General features: G+C 48.8%; 1 protein-coding gene across 5 annotated transcripts in view; it reads right to left on the bottom strand.

The window, feature by feature from the left end:
• Positions 1 to 20524, bottom strand: part of FBXO38 (F-box protein 38) — a 1054306-nt gene that overhangs the window by 718827 nt on the left and 314955 nt on the right. For all 5 annotated transcript variants that reach the window (XM_069651425.1, XM_069651428.1, XM_069651424.1 and 2 more), the window contains exon 10: positions 18991 to 19161. In XM_069651425.1, coding sequence (XP_069507526.1) covers positions 18991 to 19161 — 171 coding nt within the window. The remainder of the gene's footprint in view (positions 1 to 18990; positions 19162 to 20524) is intronic.

A 20524-nucleotide genomic window follows, 5' to 3' on the forward strand; every position in this document is an offset into this window, starting at 1 on the left:
GAGGAGGGTCGGGAAGGGGAAGAGAGAGCGCGAGGGCCGGGACAAGCGACGGTGCACGCAGGTGCAGGGGGCCTATGCAGGGGCCGGATGGAGCTAAAATCAGGGCCCCGAAGGGTCTTGACTGTGCTGCACTCACCTCGAGGCGTCCAGGTGGAAAGTGGCGCTCGAGGTGAGTTGCAGGGGCCTGCTTCCTACACAGGAATGCAACTGGCCTATCAGGGGAGGGGGCGGGCTGGGAGGCGGGAGGAGGGTCGGGAAGGGGAAGAGAGAGCGCGAGGGCCGGGACAAGCGACGGTGCACGCAGGTGCAGGGGGCCTATGCAGGGGCCGGATGGAGCTAAAATCAGGGCCCAGAAGGGTCTTGACTGAGCTGCACTCACCTCGAGGCGTCCCACTCTTGTTCTCTTGGGAGTGGGAGGGTTCTGGGTCTTCATAAACCTCTCCATTCTCTCCATGCAGAGATGGAGCCTTTCCATGGTCTCATGGGGTACCCCTGAGCGGTCTAGCGGGGGAAAATTAGTGTCTTCTAGCTGAAAACAGATCGACCTCTCCCATAACGTCGAGGAAAGTGTCCCGTCGCCTTCCGAAAAGCCTTCCGGTGTGCTGGGGGTCCCCCCGACTGAAAGGGGTAGTCCCTGCCTTTCTTCTGGCTTTTTCGGCGTGTCTTTCGACCTTTGCGTAGCGCTCAACGTGTCTTTCGGCGTAGGCTTCTTGGCGTCGGCTACAACGATCCTCGCCAAGCTCTCTGCGACTCGTTTGTCAGAGAAGGGCTGTGGTTTCGACGTTACGGGTGTCGATCGTTCTAGGTGGCGTGCGCTCTCTGCTGGTGTGCGCCGGCCGATGGTTTGGGGGCGGCGCCCTTATTTGCCGAAAGCCCAGTCGCTGGTCGCGGCTGCGAGAGGGGCTTCGAACCTGAACGGTCCGAGGAGGCCGCCGGTGGACCCTGCGTCTCCTTGGGCGCTGATGCTTACTTCGTCTTCGACGAAGAAGAGCCGTGGGTTGTGTGCCTATGAGTGGTATCGTGTGCGTCCGTTTCGCCCGGGTGTTCAGAATACACAATAGCACATAATTACACAACCACAGGAGGTGGCAAGGCTCAACAGAAGCAATCTCTTACCTCCTCACCAGGCTCACCTTCAAACAAACAGATTGTACAGCACTGCTTGGCTGACTCGGGACTCCTCCATGGAATCCCTGTTGATGCAGTAGAATGTTGTGAAGCTTTACGTAGACCTCCACGTAGTAGCCCTGCAAATGTCCAGCAGGGGCACATCAGGAATGGACACCGTCATCGCAGCGATTGCTCTGGTAAAATGGGCTCCCAGACGGCCAGGCAGCGGTCGGTTTGCCAACCGGTGACAATGAGTGATGCAGCTGGAGAGCCATCTGGAAATGGAAGCCTTGGAAAGGGCCTTCCCATGGTTCACAGAACCAAAGTTCACAAACACCTAAGAAGTTTTTCAGAAGCTCTGTGTGGGCCACAAAAACTCTGGTGCTCGAACCACATCCAGCAAGTGCAAAGTCCTTTCAGCCGGCGAAGAAGGCGTTGGAAAAAAACACAGGTAACACCAAGGGCACGTGGAGATGAAATTCCGACAGAACCTTGGGCATGAAGCAGGGGTGCATCTGCAGCACCACCCTCGTCTTGCGGAAAGTCAAGTAAGGACAGGGCCTGGTTCTCAACCACTCTTCTGGCAGAGATAATGGCCACGAGGAAAGCTGCTTCCAAGACAGAAACTTGAGTGGAGCTTGATGCAGAGGCTCGAATAGGGGCCCCATGAGCCTGGTCAGCACCACGCTGAGTGCCCACGCCGGGGCGGGCACCTTCACTGGCGGGAGCGAACGGAATAGTCCCTTGACTAACTCTTTGACGAGGTGGTGCGACCAAAGGGAAGAACGTCCAGGAGAACGTCCTGGTGCACCTTGATGGAGGGACGGGCCAGCCCCAATTTAGCCAGTGACATCAAGTACGGAAGGGACGCCGTGACCCTCTAAGGATCAATCTTCTGCGACCGGCACCAAGTTGCAAAACGCTACCATTTATGTCCTGTTAAGGATTTCAATCAGGCAATACACCCGGGTCTTGTCTAGCATGTAATGCACAGATGAAATACTTATTTATTGTGTCTATAGGTTCAATATTCTGAGTGATATACCACTCATATCACACCTGTCTCAAAATACCCCCCAGGTCACAGTGGACCAAGAATCAGGCTGGTTGGTAAAGGTAAATATTTATTTATTTAAAATTCAACACAAATATATATAGGAATAAAAGAACAGAATGCAGTGTTTGAATATAATCTTCCCTCCCCAAACAAGAGAGAAGAACAAGTTACTCTCTTGCCTGGTAACGTTCTTTCGATGGGATGGTCCGACGACATATTCCAAATCTATGACAGTAATCACCACAGCTGTGCTGCTTCGGAACAATTTCGGCATCTGCGTCGATGAGCTGCCCTCGAGGGCCTCCGTCGAGCCGACATTACTGGATGTTATAAGTAGGACCCACGATGCCCGTAGTCTCAGTTGTAGTTTTTTCCCCCAGAACGTGTGGCACCAAACTACTGCCAGTATGACCACAGAAAGCCTTGAGGAAACGTAAGCTGCAATCGCATAAGAAATTCTGTAGCGGGGCAGGTAGGGAGGGAGCGATATGGAATAAGTCGTCGGACCATCCCATTGAAAGAACGTTACCAGGTAAGAGAGCAACTTGTTCTTCGAGGGGATTGGGTCCTCCGACGTATTCCATATCTATGACAGACTCCCAAAGCAGTACCAACGTATGGAGGAGGGAAAAAGAATTTAGAATGTCCAATCAAATTGCAGAGTAAAGGACCGCCTTGCCAAAGGCCAGATCCTGCCCATGGATGGAATCTAGGGAGTAGTGTCGTACAAAAGTATGGACTGAAGCCCAAGTGGCTGTTTCACAGATGTTTCGAATAGGAACACCCCTCTGCAGGGCAGTAGAGGCAGCCATACCACTAGTAGAATGGGTCCGTAAGCCAACCAGAGGGTCCTTACCCGCCAAGCGGTAACATTCAGAAATTGCCAAGATAATCCATCTAGACAAGTCTGCTTAGTAACAGCTTGTCCCAAACGCCTTCCAGCATAACCTATAAAGAGCTGATCGTCCACTCTGATCCGGGACATGCCTGAAATGTAGAAACTTAAAGTTCTCCTACGATCCAACCTATGGAGCCTCTTCTCTTCCTTACCAGGATGCGGAGTAGGATAAAATGCCGGAAGAATGACCTTCTGGCTTAAATGAAATTCCGAGACAACTTTCGAAAGAAAGGAAGGACGAACTCTAAGGACAACCCTGTCCTTATGAAACAGTGAAGGGTGGCTTAACTGAAAGTGCCTACAACTCACTCAGTCTGTGAGCGGAAGTGACCGTAACTAAAAATACAGTTTTAAGGGTTAACAGTCTCAGGGGACAAGAATGTAAAGGCTCAAATGGAGCACCCATTAGGAATTTTAGAACAAGGTTTAAATCCCAACCAGGCACCTGGAAAGGTGATGGTGGAAACACATTAGTTTGCCCTTTGAGAAACTGAGAAATTAAAGGAATTTTGAAATAAGAACACTCCTCTGAGCGCTTAAATATGGACAGTGCCGCCAGGTAACCTTTAATGGTACCCACTTGCAGGCCCTTGTGGGCTAACTAAAGCAAAAAAGACAGAACCACAGGAATGTCACATGAAAAAGGATCCATATTCTTAACCCTGCACCAGTCGCAGAACTTCCAACGGCAACGGTACAGGGACTTTCAGAAGCCAAGCGTGAAGGTTGAGGGATCTGACCTCTGAATGGAGAACCTGACCTCCCTCCCTTGAGAGCAGATTGTTTCGGTAGTGAAGACGACGTAGAGGGCAGATGGACAAGTCGAGAAGTACCGGGTACCACATTCTCCGGGCCCATGCCGGAGCAATGAGGATCATCCAGGAACCGAACCTCCGTAACCTCCGCAGCACTTGCGGGATGACGGGGACTGGAGGAAACGCATACAGCAGTGGGAAGGACCACTCCACCACAAACGCGTCTCCTAAGGCTCCACTTGGAGGAAATTCTCACGAGCAGAACCCTTCACATTTCCGGTTGACACTGGAGGCAAAGAGATCCACTTGAGGGATCCCCCAAAGGGCGAAGATCTCCAGGAGAATCTCCTGAGCCAGCTCCCACTCGTGAGAGATCGCGCTCTGCCTGCTCAGAGCGTCCGCCGTCTCATTTTCATCTCCGGCCAGATGAACCGCAGAGATCGAAATTTCCTGCTGGATGGCCCAGAACCAGAGCTGCATCGCCTCCCTGCACAGAGGAAGTGACCCCTCCCCCCGCCCCCTTTTTGTTGAGGTAGTGCATGGCCACTTTGTTGTCCGTCAATTCTTTCCTCCCACAGTCGGCAGAAAAGCCTTCAGAGCAAGCCTGATGGCCCTCAGCTCCAACAGATTGATATGGAGTCTGGACTCCGATGGAGACCAATGACCGCTGTCAACTCGCTGGCATGAGCTCCCCATCCTGTGAGGGATGCGTCCGTCGTGATCGTCACCTCTGGCCAGGGTAGACAAAATGGAGACCCCTCATCAGATTGCCATCGACGGCCCACCACAGAAGGTCCTGGGCAACCAAGGGCAGCACCTGAATGGGGTCCGATATCCTGCCGGAGGACTGTGACCACTGCATCTTGAGAGCCCATTGCAGAGATCTCATCCGCAACCTGGCCTATGGCACCAGAATGCAGGATGCCATGAGGCTGAGCAACCTCAAGAACTCTAACGCCCGGAGACTCTGGGCATGCTGAAACTTGTGCACCATCTGCTGAACGTGAGGAGCCCTCACCTGGGGAGGAAAACACTGCCCCAGGGACGTGTTGAGCACTGCTCCGATGTACTGGAGCCGCTGAGTTGGCGTCAAGTGGGACTTCTTTAAGTTGAGAGAGAAGCCCAGCTTGTGAAGGGAGTGGCAGGTGACGGACAGATGATCCAGGACTTGCTCGGGAGAGCGCGCCCTGATCAACCAATCATCCAGGTAGGGGTAGACGTGAATCCCCCCCCCCCCTTTGCTGAGAAACGCTGCCACCACCACCATGAGCTTGGTGAAGACCCTCTGGTGGAGGTCAATCCGAATGGCAGGACCCGTAACTGAAACATTGAGTCGCCAACCGCGAACCTCAGGTACTTCTTGTGCTTGGGATGGATCGGTACATGAAAGTAAGCGTCCTTGAGGTCGAGAGACACCAACCAGTCCTGAAGTTGAAGGGCCTGGAGAACGAGTAACCATCTTGAACTTGTCCTTCCTGAGGAGCTTGTTCAAACCGCGCAAGTCCATGATGGGTCTCAATCCCCCGTCTTTCTTTGAAATCAAAAAATAAGGGGAATACCATCCCTTGTTCCTCTCCGCTACAGGCACCCGTTCTATGGCGCCTTTCTCCAGGAGGGATTTGATTTCCTGCGCAAGGAGCGGATCCGGACTCTTCAAAGAGACATTCCCTGGTGGATTGTCGCGAGGCCTATGCCGGAAAGGAAGACAGTAGCCATGGGCTATGATCTCCAGAACCCACACATCTGAAGTAATGGCACGCCACTCTACGAGATGCTGCGCCAGCCTTCCCCCAACCGGCGAACCATGGGACAAGGCCTCATGACTGAGCTGATGCGGCTGTGGCATTGCCTCAGGGCAAAGAGGCAACTGCCCAAGCGGCTTTGGCACCTCGAGTACCTGGTTTTCCACCTCTGGTACTCCTACGGTGGCCCATTTGACTTGCAGCTCCTCTTGATTTACTAAAAGATGAGTAATATCGAAAGGAACCTCCCCTCCATTGCTGTCCCTTAGGACGAAAAGACAGAGGTTGGCGAACTGCAGCGCTCAACGACTTCGCTGCAGCTTTGGAGGTCTGCAACCTCTCAAGGCTCTTGTCAGCCTTGCTGCCAAACAGATGTTCACCATCAAAGGGCATGTTGAGGAGCCGGGCTTGCACATCCGGAGCAAACCCTAACTTCCGCAACCACGCAAACCTGAGTATTACAGTGCTCGCTGCCATGGACCGGCTAACACAATCTGCCATGTCCAGACCCGGAGGGATGGTAGGGTACGACGTCTGCTTTGCTGGGTCCGTAGCCTCCTGCACCACCAAACTCTCCGGAGTGGGGTGCATGGTCAAGTAGCAGGGGTCACTACTGTCTGGGCGTTATTTTCGCGGCAAAGACTTGCTCACTGCCAAGAGACTCTCCGGAGCAGTCCAAGCTGCTGCCACCCTTCTCTGCAAGGCCATATGGAATGGCAGTACCGGGTCAGTTGGTAGACCTTGGTCGAGGATATTAGTCAGGTCATCCAGCAGAAAATGCACTGGTGGCGCCGACCACCCAAAGTATCCCGTGACCCTCGACATAAGGCGCCGGTACGAGGACTCGGCATGGGTGCCAGGCTCAGGCCTACAGTACTCCACCTACGGAGAGGTGTCCAGACCACTGGCATCGTGCAACGACTAACGCAGGGTCTTCAATCTGGCTATGACCAAACAAAATCTCGTCAAGTACCCTCTCAAGAACTAGACCTTCCCTCAGACCCTTCATCCACCTCAGAAATATAATCCAGAGGCTGGAATGAGGGCACAGAAAAAGGGACAAAGACATTCTTAGCCTTGGCCAGAGCCTTTCTAGGGGGTTCCACCATACCACGGGGTACCTCCGACAAAGCAGCCTCGAAAGGCATAGATGGAATCGGCGTAGACGGCTTCGACACAGTCCTCGAGGGCATAGCCCCAGCGTGTCCTTCGACAGCCTGAGCGCCGATGGCGTCGACGGCTTCCTCGGCGGCGGAGCCTTGAGAGAGAGTCCCTCGACGACCTCGGCGCCGAAGGCGTCGCTGTCTTCTTCGAAGACCTCACAGGCTCTGACTGCCTCGAGGGCGTCGAGGACCGGGACCCGGAACGGGCATGTCTAGAGCAACCATCCTTGTCCGACCGGGACCTCAAAGGTGCCCGGTGATCGCGACGACCGCTCGAGCTCGAAGGCGTGCGAGTTGGGTCTCTAGTACGGTCACGGCCGGCGTCTTTCGATGGCGCAGGAGGACCTGAGCCCTGCAACTGAAAAATCGCCAACATCTCCTGCCGAAATGAATCCCATTCCGCAGGAGTGAAATGCTTGTTGGGAAAAGCTACCCGCCGACGGGCAGAGTGCTCGGACGAGGAAGGCGACCGATACCGGCGCTTCCGTGAGTGCCTCGAAGAGGCAGAGGAATGGCGGGACCTACTCCTGGACCGAGACCCCCCCCACCGGACTGACACCGACGATGCGGAGAGTCTCCCCTCGAATTGTCAGTCAAAAGCCCAGTGGATCTCGACTTCCAGGGCATGGCCACCTTACCTACAGAAAGCTTCTTCTTACACTCCCGCAAGGCCTTCGATGTAAGTGACTGGCAGTCTACACAGTCATCTGTGTCGTGGCCCTCCCCGAGGCACCAGAGACAGGCGTTGTGTGAATCGGTCAACGACATCTTGGACCCGCAGTCCCGACACTTCTTAAAACCCGGCCGCGGGGTGGAAGAAGAAGACATCATCGGAAATATGCACAACGAACAGGTTCGAAGAACCCAAAGAAAAGAACTCAGAAGAACTGAGGCGCGCCGGGATCTCCGAAGCGAACACGTTTGCGGAAAAAACGGAACTGAGGCTGCGGGCTTCGTGCGTCCTACTTATAACATCCGGTGACGTCGGCTCAACGGAGGCCCTCGAGGACAGCTTATCAACGTCATTGACGCAGAAGCCAAATATTTTCCGAAGCAGCACAGCTGTGGTGATTACTGTCATAAATATGGAATACGTCGGAGGACCCAATCCCCTCGAAAAACGCTTTTGGAAATTGATACTTGTTAAACTGACAGTTGATAATGGCTTTGTGAAACAATGATAAGTATGCAAAAATGCTTAAATTGATGTAAATTCCTATGAGAGCAACACTGAACACATTCTAATCAACATGAGTTACAAGATGAGCAACTGAACACTTTAAATCAGAATGGGAGATAAGAAAAACTTTGAATGTGAATTTACACGTGTAAAACATTTGCAAAAATGCAAATTCGCGCCTAAATTTCACTATGCGATTTTTAAGAAAAACTGGTCAAATACACTGTTTTGCAATGCGGTTTTTGGATGTAGTTACAGGTGTTAGGTTTAACAGAGTTGAAATTAGGTCTCTAGCTATAAAATTGAAGCAGTTATGTAAGTTTTAGTGAGAGGCGTTTTTGAGAAAAATAGAACAGAAAAGCAGAAATTTGGTTTTAAAAATAACAGATAAACTATATTAATAACTAAGAAAAAGAGAATGCCACCCGTGAATCTCCACAGTTACGCACGGCCGTTTGTAACTCTTCACGTGGCGGAGACTACGTTTTCTGTATGGGAATTACTTTATTTAATCCAAATCACTAATGGCTTATGGTCTTGTAAAACAAATGAGAAAAATCAGCGCTACCACTGGGGATTACCAAATAGGTTTGTGTAAGTGACTTCAATCCCGCATTCCAACTAAGTCAATGCCTAGTCTGGGGTGCCCAATGGAAAACCTTATTTATATATTTTTATGTCAAAAGTTCTTTAAATCTGGATGATGAACCCCTATATAACACCCATTTCTTTGGATCTGCCCGACCTCACTGAGCCAAGAAGTAGGTTTGTTTTGCAAATAAATTAAAAGGTTTATTTGAAGAAATGAACATTATATATCACACTTTAATGAATAGGAATAATATCTGAAAAGCACACTTATGAATATGAACAATGATCAGCAATGGGTAATATTACAATATCAACAATCTCTAATCAGTTAGGAGAAAGAATAGGAAGGATACTGTAGCAGAGAATACTTTATATGGATTCAAGGAAATGCAATAATAGGAAAGAATGCAGCACAGAAATAAAACTTGATATGATTTCCAGAAAAGACAATAAGACCACTCTTTCTCCTGCGACTACTCACTCCCCCCCCACTATGCAATATGAAGAGATGGAAATGAGGGCACACAGGTTTCAGGAATACAATCAATAATGCAGTTCAATCCCAGTTCCCCCAGCAAACTTAGAGAGAACAGGTAGGATTTTAAATACAGGCCAAAAATGCTTTTGAAGGTGATTTGCAAAGAAGTTGAAAATATGCTTAAATTATTTTAATTCACTAAAGGAGATTCAGCACTAGTGAGAGTTACTTTGGATTGGTTCAAGTCAACACTAGCAATGATTCATGAATGATTATCAGATTGAAAACAAAATTCAACAGTTGAAAACAAGGAACAGCTATTTTGACATGTGGTGAAAGGGAGCTAAATTGCAATTCGCTGCAACTTTTCCGCATGCGGGGAACGCGATTGCGGAAAAACAAAGGAATGTCGTTTTAGGTTCGTTGGAAAGCTTTGGATCTTAGCTTCAAAATGACAGTTACATTTCGGTTCTAGTACGTGCGGTTCAAAGGTTACAGAGGTTTTTGTGAAGGTAGATTTTTCAGAAACAGAATCAAGATTTCAGAATGAAAGATTGTGCTTTAAAGATTAGTAATCAGTATGGACTAAGGGTCTATGAAGAAGCAAGACACTCAACGGGCAGTCACCAGAACAGCAGCGCCTCCGCTCTGACTTCTGTCCGTCAAAACACTTGTCCCTCTTCAGAAAAATATCAGCGCAAAGATAATTATTGCTACAATTATCACAGACAATATAATGAGAAGAATTCAGGATAGACACAAGATCCTATAATGCAATTCTGGATAGGTTGAAATGGTTGGAATAGGATTACTTTAAACTAAGAGATGACTATGGACAGTTCTAGACTGGATACTAACTCCTATGGCTTTGGAATGGAGTGGGCCCCGTCAAATATCTGGTCAAGGGTTTGGCTGGGGTTCTCTCGCCACCGGACAGGTCTCAGGCACTGGGTTCTGCTCTGGTCTGAGCGGCCTCTTGGACTGGATCTGACGGGCTCTGGATACAGCTCTGCTTTCTGTGTCTGGATCTTGGTTCTAACACAGGGTTCTTGGCTAAAATAGCAAAACAGCCCAGCCCGGCTGTTGAATGTGAGCCCCTTGGAAGTTTAGGGGTTAGAATCAGGTTGCAAAAGATTCTGAAGGCCTGCTGAGAAGGGTTCAGCTTTTGTGTTAGGCCTCTCTGCTTCAGAGTTCTAGAGTTTGGTTCTAGAGTCTCTTGTCTGGATCTTCTTGCAGGGTGCTTCGCCAAGAAATCAGTTGAGGTGTGGAAAAGTGTGAGTGTCTGTCCTCAGCAGTCCCTATTTATGTATTTCCAAAGTGGGTGGGGAGGCTAATTCTCTATGCCCAACCCTCTAAGGATTTCCTATCCCCTGATTGGAGCAGTCTGTCATCCTGTGTCATCTTTATGGTTTAGAGGAAAACCCAACCCTTTGCCTCTGTACAGAATATCTTATTTTTCATAAAACACATTTGCAATATACACAATTTGTTATTACATAAATTACATGACAGATTGCCTAAGGTACATTTCTGTTTAACTCTCATCTTCCTAAGAGCTTTTGTTCAGAAATTACAACTTTTTTGCGCTTTTGGTGGGTTTCTCAATATTATTTCTGCACCAATTTTTAGACATGCATGCACACCCCATATGGGCACATTTCTGTAATTTTTCTGGTTCCTGGCATAAACACAGTAGCTACAATATGAATAATTCCAGGGTTTGGTCTCAGGACATCGCACGTGGTCCAGCTTAGTCTTAAACTGTGAGCCAATTTTTCATTTTAACAATCTCAAAGTTTCCCATTTTTGTCACTCTGTTACAATATTTTAGAAGCATTTTCCTTAAGCATATATTTAGTCCAATGTTAAATCCACATCCCAGTCGGTCCACCCCCAGAGCTGGGCTGACTCAGAGGGTCACATGTCCTTCTGCCTGCCAGCAGTTTGTTGTCAGTCACACCCAAATTTGCATTTCTATTCAGCTAAATGACTCCTTTGTCTGCACTCAGAGCAACAGGCCAGGGTGCTCCTATTCACAACAGCCTGCCAATCTCTTAGCCAAGGGCAGGGAGAAGTTTCCTTTGTCCTGGGAGAAGGTGTGGAATTTGTTTGAAACACAGTGTGGGAAACTTTAACTCTTAACCCAATGTCTACAAATTGTCTTTTCTTATAATATAACTCACATTTTTAACACATACATTAAACAATTTCTTGTTTCAAGCCTTTTCACAATATAGTTTTAAATTGTATCCACTTCTTAGGCTTCTGGTAGCAAGTCATTCTTTGGCATAGTTTGAGTTCCATGTTCAACTTTACCCAAAATGGTTTTAAAACGCCTGCTTCTGGTAGAGGTGAGTAACGGTATTACACCCATTTTTGACAGATTTCTCCAGCAAGCAATCCTCAAAAGTATACTTTGTTCAGATATAGATACACTTCTGTGAACCTTATATTTATGTAGATTCTTGCGGGAGAATGTTGACCACCCAACAAGGAGGCTGGATCTTTTTGGGTGGTTTGTAAGCCATGATTTCTACAAATATGACACCAAATAAAAACAGATTTTTGAAAACAGCTTCGTTTCTTTTGCAATGATTTTGCTCTGTGAGCAGCCAAATGATGGGTTTTGGCAGTGGTCTCCTGTGTTACCACTGACATAGGCACAAAGTAGATGGTGGCCTATTTTTCAGGTTTTCACTGCGCACGTTCTGGTGATTTCTAGCTAGCAGCATTCTTTCCAGTGGCCATTATGATGTTTCTGCTGCCAGCAATGCACAGTGATGTTGCAGGGCTTGGATTAGTGGGTTAAGACATCCCACATTTGCAAGAATGGTTCCGACAATACTAGAGGTTCTGAAGTTAAAGATGGGATAGGTTGAGATTGCGGTAGGACAAGGCAAATATACTGTGGGTTACTAGGATTCCTGTTTATATTTACAGTCGACTGTAAATTAAGGATGGACCATCAGGTTCTGTCATCACGGGTCAGGTCTACAGGCAGCAGGGCACCTCTGGCAGTATTGGATCAGCTGGGTGGTTCTGGTCAATTGAACTGCACCTCGGGCTGGATTAGATGGATTGGCCCTTCTGGTCACTGGACACTGTAGGTTAACGTGATGGCGAGGTTCAGCAGGCAAGCGTGATAGTAGCAAGCCAAACTGGATCAGAATGATTTCCCAGAAGTTTGGGATGGTTCAGGATTTGGGCCTAGCTGAGAAAGGGTTCAGCACAGGCTGGGCCTTGGCTTGGTAAAGAAGTCTGGAATCAGGACAAGATGAAGAATTCTGGAACAGGGCGTCATGCGGCAATCAGGATGGAGTCAGGAATCAGTGTGTGTCTGTGTGTGGTGAAGTTCCTATATTTATCATGCCAAGTGACATCACAAATATTTATGGTAGGGGAAGAATTTCAAACCACACCCCCATGGCTGTGCTCGGTCAAAGGCACTTGCCTTTTTCTGGTTGGAAATCAGAAAGAGCTGTCAATTTTTTTATGATGTGATTTGGGAACTCCCACATTGACTTGAACCACAATTTAACTTTCCCACAAATACACATTTCTATAATTATGCCCTCTAATAAAATATCGGACACACACATTACATATTTTGTGGATTATCCTGACATCGAACTGCCATCTCAATAAGAGCTGTCTTTGTCGTTTTGTGCAATTTTGTCAATTGTAATCATAACGATTTGGCCTAACAATTCCTAATTCAGTACATATCTGGGCAATTACCCCTAGAACACTGGTATACAATATTATATTTGCAGCATCAATAGTTTTGCCACAATTATTATTTTTATGTAACTTTGGTTTCTTATGTAGTACTGGGTTTACTCATGTCTTCACAGAAAGAGCATAACATTAGATTTACATCTACCAATTTTTAGATTTGTCCTCCTTCCTGGGGCAAAGTTAAAGGTTTTCAAAGCTTTATCACAAACGAGCATTTTAAACACGTGTCTTTTAGCAGTTTTTTTTTCTTTGTAACTTTCAACTGGCATCAGCTGTCAAATCCTTTCATCAGGGTGGGTCCAGAGGGAAGTTTCCTGCCCCTCCCCTAAAGGGATCAGTGCTCAGCCTGCCATTGTCCTTGGCTGGGCCAGAGATGAAAGTCTGATGAGGTCCTTGTTCTAAATACGCGAGAACCTCCAGCATCAATTAAGCCTTCCTGCTAACAGGGGAGTGCCAACCTGAAGTGTCTTCTTTCCCAGGCTGGGTGCAGTCAAGTCAGAATTAAGTAGTTAACTGCAAACTGGGTTTTGACTTTAAGATCTTTCATTTAAAACATATAAAAAATCAACACAGTTTATAAGGGGTTCGGACATTTAAAGAATTAGGGCTTTCACAAAAACATGCTTTTAAACAGGCGATTTTGCCCTTCTCCATGGAAAAAGCACATTTAAACGGAATCCTTTACATCAGTTTCCTCTGCAGCACACATTTTGTATTCAGCACCAGTTCTTCATTTAAGTGCTGAGAATTGTTTGCAGTCTGGAAGTAAGTATCCAGCCTTTGCTTGGAGTTTTCTCTGCACAGCTGAAATTGTGACATGTTTTGCCATTTTTAGCCACATTTTTCCTATGGAACTGAAAGAAATGTTGCTGGTCGGCTTTTTTCATGAGATACATTTCGTAGCTGCTGTCAGTCAATGAGGCCTGGCTTCTCTGGCCACACTGATCTGTCATTTTTTTATTTTCAATGGTTCACTGAAAAATGAATGCATCTAGCACCAAAACAGCACTATGAAGGTTGCAAAGCTGCATTTTTAAAAAGGCATTTCCGGTTTTTAGCCCATTTCTGTGGCCTTGCTTCATGTTAAATGTAACAGCACTCACTAGCATTCTCCTGCAGTGAGAATTCTGTTGTCACCTCCACTTTGACTGTGTGGCAGGGGTGTGCAGCCTTTGGTGAGTGTGACCCATGTGCAGTTTTGCAGATTTTTGCGTGCACAGGGGTTAGCACATCCATTCTTGGCTGTTTCTTTCCCCATTTGTACAGGGGTGCATCGGCATGGGTAAAAATATCCCACAGTCCGTAGCAATTCAAAGTCGAAGATGCCCTGGTCCTAGCGATGACCTCCTTGCAGTCCGCCGGCAGCTCATAACCACTGAAATCTAGCATTGCAGGAGACAGGCCTTCAGGTTCAGCAACCCTGGGTCATGGTGCAGAATTGTGCCTCCTTCCCTGGCGAGGAGATCTGCAACCACTAGCAGCTTGACTGGAGGGGACGTTGACATGTTGAGAAGGTCCGGGTACCAGATCGGCGTCGGCCCCGCAGGTGCGACGAGGCTCATCCTGCACTGGTACCATCCGAGTTGACTGATGACTGTAGCAGTAGATGCAAAGGGGGAAACACATACAGAAACAGGCCTTCCCAAAGGAAGTAGAATGCGTCCCCCCATGCTCCCCGGCCGGGGGAACCTGCTGGCAGACCTCTGCCACTTGGTGTTCATCACCGTTGCAAACGGATCGATCTGGGGACTACCCCACTTGCGGAAAAGGGTGTGCACTTGATCCTGCCGAAGTTCCCACTTGTCGCATGAGTGCAGTTCACTGCTGAGAGCCAGCAACTGTGTTCTTTACGCCTACCAGGTGAAACGGAATGAGGAACACCCCATGGGCAAAGGCCCAGTGCCACAAGTCCTGCGCCTCTTTGGAGAGTGCTGGGGATCTGGTGCCCCCCTGCTTCCTGATGTAAAACATTGTGGTGGTATGGTCTGTGAAGACCCTCACCACTTTACCCTTGAGTGATGGGACGAACTACTTCAGGGCCCAAAATACTGCTTGCAGTTCCAGGACGTTGATGTGCAGCGTCTTCTCGTCTGGCAACCACAGACCTCTGGCGTGAAGGACGCCCGGTGTGGGCTCCCCATCCGTCCAGGGAAGCGTCCATCGTGACAATCTCCTGGATCAGGGGCTCTGGAAGTCCGTGCCTCCAGCGATGTTCGAGCACACGCCCCACCACATTATTGCTGGACGGAACTCCTTGTCTAGCGCAATCATGTCCTTGAAGACTCCGGACACCTGGATCCATCGGGTGTCCAGGAATTCCTGGAACAGACACATCCGCAATCTGCAGGGCCGGATCAGGTATATACATGACGACATGCCGAGCAGCGACTTGATGATCCTCACCATGGCGATCGTCAGTATTAACAGCCTTCGCACCTTGCACAAGATGGCCACTATCCTCTACTCTGATGGTGCCGCCAGGCAGGACATTGTGTTGAGCCTGAATCCCAGGAACAATGTGTCCTGCGATGGAGTCAAGCAGGACTTTGCATAATTCACTGAGAACCCAAGCTCTGTCAACAGCTGGACGGTCCTCACCGTGTGATCAATGGTGATGTCCCTTGACTTGGCTCGGATGAGTCAGTCGTCAAGGCAAGGAAACGCATTAATCCCCTGTAGTCGCAGATGTGCCACCACCGGAGCCAGGCACTTCGTGAAGACTCTGGGCGCCAACTTCAGTCCGAAGGGGAGAGCCTTGAACTGGTAATGCTTCCTTTGTATGACAAAGCGCAGGAACTTGAGGTGCTTCTCATGGATGGAAATGCAGATGCAACGACGACAGAAAGTCTCCTTACTCCAGTTGGTCGAGCATGTGCTGCAGTGTGAGCATCCTGAATTCCTGGGACTTTATGTACTTGTTGGGTCGTCGAAGATCGAGGATGGGCCTCCAGCCCTCAGTCTTTTTTCTTACGAGAAAGTATCTTGTGTAGACTCCAGAGACGCAGAGTCGCTTTGGAACAAGCTTTATCGCCCCTTTTTTGTAAACAATGCCCGAACCTACAGCAGCAGCTGAGGGATGTGCAGTTCCCGTTGGGCCTCCGGTGGTATCCGCAGACACTTTAATTGAAACTCCAAGGTGTGTCCATGGGCGAGAGCCTCCAGCACCCGTTGATCGATGCATATGGTCTCCCACACGCTGACTAAGTTCGCCAGCCGGCCGCCCACCGTGGTGGGGGCCTGACGCCTTGGCCATTTCAGCCTTGCTTGGAGGCCAGCCTGTAATGTCCAGGACCACAGTGATGGTGTGATCTGACGCCACCTCACCTTCCTGGAAGATCTCCAACACCTCAACCCGTTTGTCATCGGGGAGGCAGTCAAGGAGCGGGGCAATCTTGTAGCAAAGCTCCCGGTCATACCTGGCCACAATCGCTAAGGAGTTGTCAACCTTGACCATCGTCGCTGCCGAGTAGATAATTTTTCTACCCATGGCATCCAATTTCTTACCCTCGCTGTCCGAGGGTGCAGATGAAGATGACAAAATAGCTGACTTCTTTCTGGCGGCAGTGGAGACCACCGAGTCTGGTGACGGTTGGGACTGCAGACACTTGGCCGCAAACGCTGGCACCCAATACTTCTTTTCAAGGTAGGCCCTCTTTATCGGGGCTGAGGAGGGTTTCTTCAGCAGAGACAGCCCTTCGTCCCAGACATCGTCCAGGAGCGGCACCAACATAATGGTCTCCCTCTTCGCCTCCTGTTGCTGGCAGAGAAAACCTTCTTTCTTCTCTTCCAGGATGAACTGGAAGAGCTCAGACGCAAGGGCAATCATGGAATGAAAAGATCCCACTTCGTCTGGCAGGAACGCCAGCAGTTCCTGGGACATTCCGCCATCGGTATCGGTCATCGTGTCCGATCCCCCTAAGAGGGGGGAGAAGGGTGGCGTCGGTTTGGAATGGGGGTGTAGGGTGCCTCCTCTTCTTCGGCAGTGGTGGCCCTGGTGTCAACTGGGTCGCTGCCAATGGTGCCGATGGGGGTGCCGTTGGCATCCTCTTTTGAATCTCCGACACCATTGTGTAGAGGGTCGAGAGGATATCTTGGGAGAAGTCTCATGGCGGTATCAGGGGTGGGGGGTTGGGCCAGGGTCGCTGGGACTAGGGTCGCTAGGACCAGCGCCTGTGCCGTCCTCCCCGACAATGACTTAGTCATCATCGTCTTCGTAGCCACCCTCCTCATGGATGGTGTGGGCGAAGACAATCTCCTCCTCCTTGGATGAAGAAATGTCCATGCCCTGGAGTTCTTGCACGCCCCCCTCCCCTTCTTTGGGTCCTGAGAGGTCGGTAGCGGGCTGACGTCTACGATCCTAATCTCCAGAGTCTTCTCTATTGGCCTGAACAAAGACTCACCTGGCAGGGAGAGTCACTCTGGCCGCCACCAGGGCACCCTGTCCTCAGTCAGCCCCTTTTGCCTTGGAATGAGAGGCCACCATCGGTTCGATTGAGGAAGACTATTTGGCCTGAGCCACCTGGGCCTTCACTGACAGGTCGGCCACCTTGTCCTGCTTCGCCATCTACGGTCACTCCCGCAGACGGAGATGATTAACGCGCCCTGTCTGTCGCGGGACCCGCTTGCATGGCGACCCAGGCAGAAGCAGACTTGCGGTGCTTGGCCTTGTTTTGGGCCCCCACAGATGGCGCGCCCTCAAAGGTCTTAGAAGCTCTGTCTGGCTGGATCGGAGTGCGGCCTGCCCCTGTGAACCACCTGGGGTAGAGGCCCTGGCCTTAAGCCACGTCGCCAGCCGGACATGTCCTTCTTTCACCATGCGCTTGGTGAAACCACGGCAGATCTCACAACCTTGTTCCTTGAGCGTCGGGTGTAGGCAATACAGGCACTGGGAATGCTGGTCATCCGTGAACACCTTAAGCAAATCGCAGGTGGCACAGAGCTTGAAGAGGGAAGCGTTGATTTTTACTTTCCAGCCATGCAACCTCTTAAAGAATCAGGATAGCTCTGAGGAATCAAGAGTGATGGATGTATATGAAATAAGGTCTCCCACAATTTCCCTAACAAGCATACTCCCAGAATAAAAACGATTTGTCTTTCACACAGGAGGATCTTCCACAGCACAGGGCTTAACAAGTCTTCCAAAGAGCATATAAATAATGAGATATATTTTCCCCTCTCTAGATCTTCAGATTTCTTTTTTTGAGTTAAAGTGGTACCACCAAAGGCTTTTACAAAATGATGCACAATCCTCGAAACCAGCCCTTCATAATTCAAAGTCAAATATTCATCCTCCAACTGTAAAACTACCAATTTGGTTGTGTCTGCTATCTTGCATTTGTACCCAAAACCCGAATTCATAAACAGAAATCCTGGGAAGCTTCTCCTTTTCAGGCCAAAAGCTTCTCCTTTCCAGGTGGAATTGTGTTGCGCGGCTTACTAGCTTAAGTGGCCTATTCTATTTTCACATAGTTTGAAGGGGTTTTTCTTGCTTTCTTTTTTTAAAATCACTAAAAAAAATTGATCGCTGTTTGGCAAACATGTTCTAATCTCAAGGATGTCAACCTGTGCCACATGGATGATCCCCAATTAAGGTGAAAGGCGCATGTGCTTGGAGGTCGCACCCGCGAGGGCAGTCAGTCTTGGGTTGATAAAGCTTTGTATAAAATAGTACTGCCAGACAATGACAATTGTATGCTTGGAACAAAAAAAGTAGGCTTTTCAACCAATTAGCATACCAATTATGCATCCCTGCGTGGCTCTGATCTGGAGGTGAACTTCCAGTGATTGCTACTGGAGTAAAGGAATGACCTCTCCGAAGCTAACTGATAATCAGTTATCTACTTTACACAGTAGAACTATGCTGCCACATGATCATCTTACATACACTGCATTTATAACTGAATATGAAACAAAATTCTTTCTGCATTTTTCCAGGAAAATGTCGCAAAAAGAATACTGATAGATTGAAAGGGGGAAGAAGTCAGAAAAGAAAGTGAAAAAAGGTATGACAGAGGTGGCTGAACAGATTAGACAGCAGATACAGAGAAAAACAGACTATAGCAGAACATTAGAAAAGGATCCTGCAATAAACCATTGGGAGTGAAAAAAGCATGAGAACATTTACAATAGGCTAAGAGAATCAGGAAGGACATCATCCAGTAGTATGAATGGAAATAGTGCAAGGGAAAGTGAAGACAAGGATGCATGACTGAACAACATAAAGAACAACGCCATACAACAGCAGACAATTCAATGATGCCCCACAATGGCACTGCTACCTGTAATCCAGTGAATTGGGTTGTGCAGATGAGGGCAATTATAAATCACCAGATACTTGATGCAAGAGAAGACCTCATTGACCGCTTTCATGCCAATGTCTGTGATGATACCAGGATTTTCGGCCACATCCGCAAGGCCGTACTTCATAAGGTCGGCATTGGTCATCTTACCTGCAAATGGAAAAAGGTCTGGTTTAGGCTACGCGACAGTCACATTCAAGAATCCTGGGACCATGGATGTCCACCTGTTTGGTTAGCAGACATCACAGATGGGATACTAGGCAAACCCCAGATCCCCTCCAATTGGCCAAGGTCATCATGGTTCCTATTAACAGGGGTAGATGCTGCAAAGTCGCTATAATGCAAAAACAAGTTTGGAAAATATAATAATTCGGCCCCGCCACCTGTTAAACAAATTAACCAATTAACATGGCATCACACTTCCTACTTACTCCTGGAGTGCTCCAATGATTTGGCCACAACAGTGACCAAGAACATAGATATCCCCAGGGTTCTACCAGCTGGCCGGAAAGGGGGAGAGGAGTTTTGACACACTGGTCACTGTCTACAAAGGAAATTATCGCAAGATGAAATAAAAGTTCACACACAGTATATTTGAACAGCTATCAGCCTGCATGCGGTCACACCAGAGACTGCTCACATGAAAATGCTGTGTACCCAGAATGCCACTTCCACCTGTAAAGATGGATTTTCAGAATCAATCTTAGGGGGGATTCTGAGAGGCCAACATATTTTGTTGAACAGAAAAGACTGATGTCTGCGGTGTTAGGTGTGATGCTGGAAATGCATCAGAGGGACAGGGCCTCTGAATCCTTGTCCTTTATTGCTTTTTATCAGGTGGTCTATCTTGTTTTCCACGTAGGCGTTCATGTGGGACTCCTGGTGGTGCCGCTCTTCCTGTATTTGGTTTGGTGAACAGACCCTTGGGATACCCTTATGGCACCCATGGGTGGGAGTACGACCCTGTACTCCTAGTGTATGTTTTTGGGCATCTGTGTGTGGCCCACAGAGCAGGGTAAGGGCTGGTGGCAGCTCTGCGCTGAATTGACAGGTGCCCTGAGCGTCCTCCATTTTGGGATGCCCAGGCCCGGTCATTGGAATCAGTGGATTCCTGATAGGAAACAAGATGGCCCCTGTGGCCTCTTGCTTTCTATCGCCTGTTACCTTACTTTTCCCGAAGACCCGGGAAGCCCTGACTCTGTCCCTTCCCCCTGACTGGCTGTTGGGTGGAAGTTCCATATATGGTGTTGTGGGGAAGTCCAGGCCAGAATGCTGGAGCCTTCCCAATGACTGTATGTTGTGGGTAGGGTCGTGGGGTGGGACCTAGGTAAATGGAGTTTGTGACGAATACGCATTCTGTGTTATGGGCGTCTAGTATCTGGTGTTTGACACAATGACCAAGACAGCCCTGCCCGAAACTAGTATGAATGCAATGTGTTGTGCTGAATGACAGAGTGCTTGTCCGAATCCACATTCTGTGTTGTGAGTGTCTGAATAGAGAAGAATGGCATGA

Source organism: Ambystoma mexicanum, chromosome 3p (assembly GCF_040938575.1).
Source record: "Ambystoma mexicanum isolate Mex_15411 chromosome 3p, UKY_AmexF1_1, whole genome shotgun sequence".
NCBI lineage: Eukaryota > Metazoa > Chordata > Amphibia > Caudata > Ambystomatidae > Ambystoma > Ambystoma mexicanum.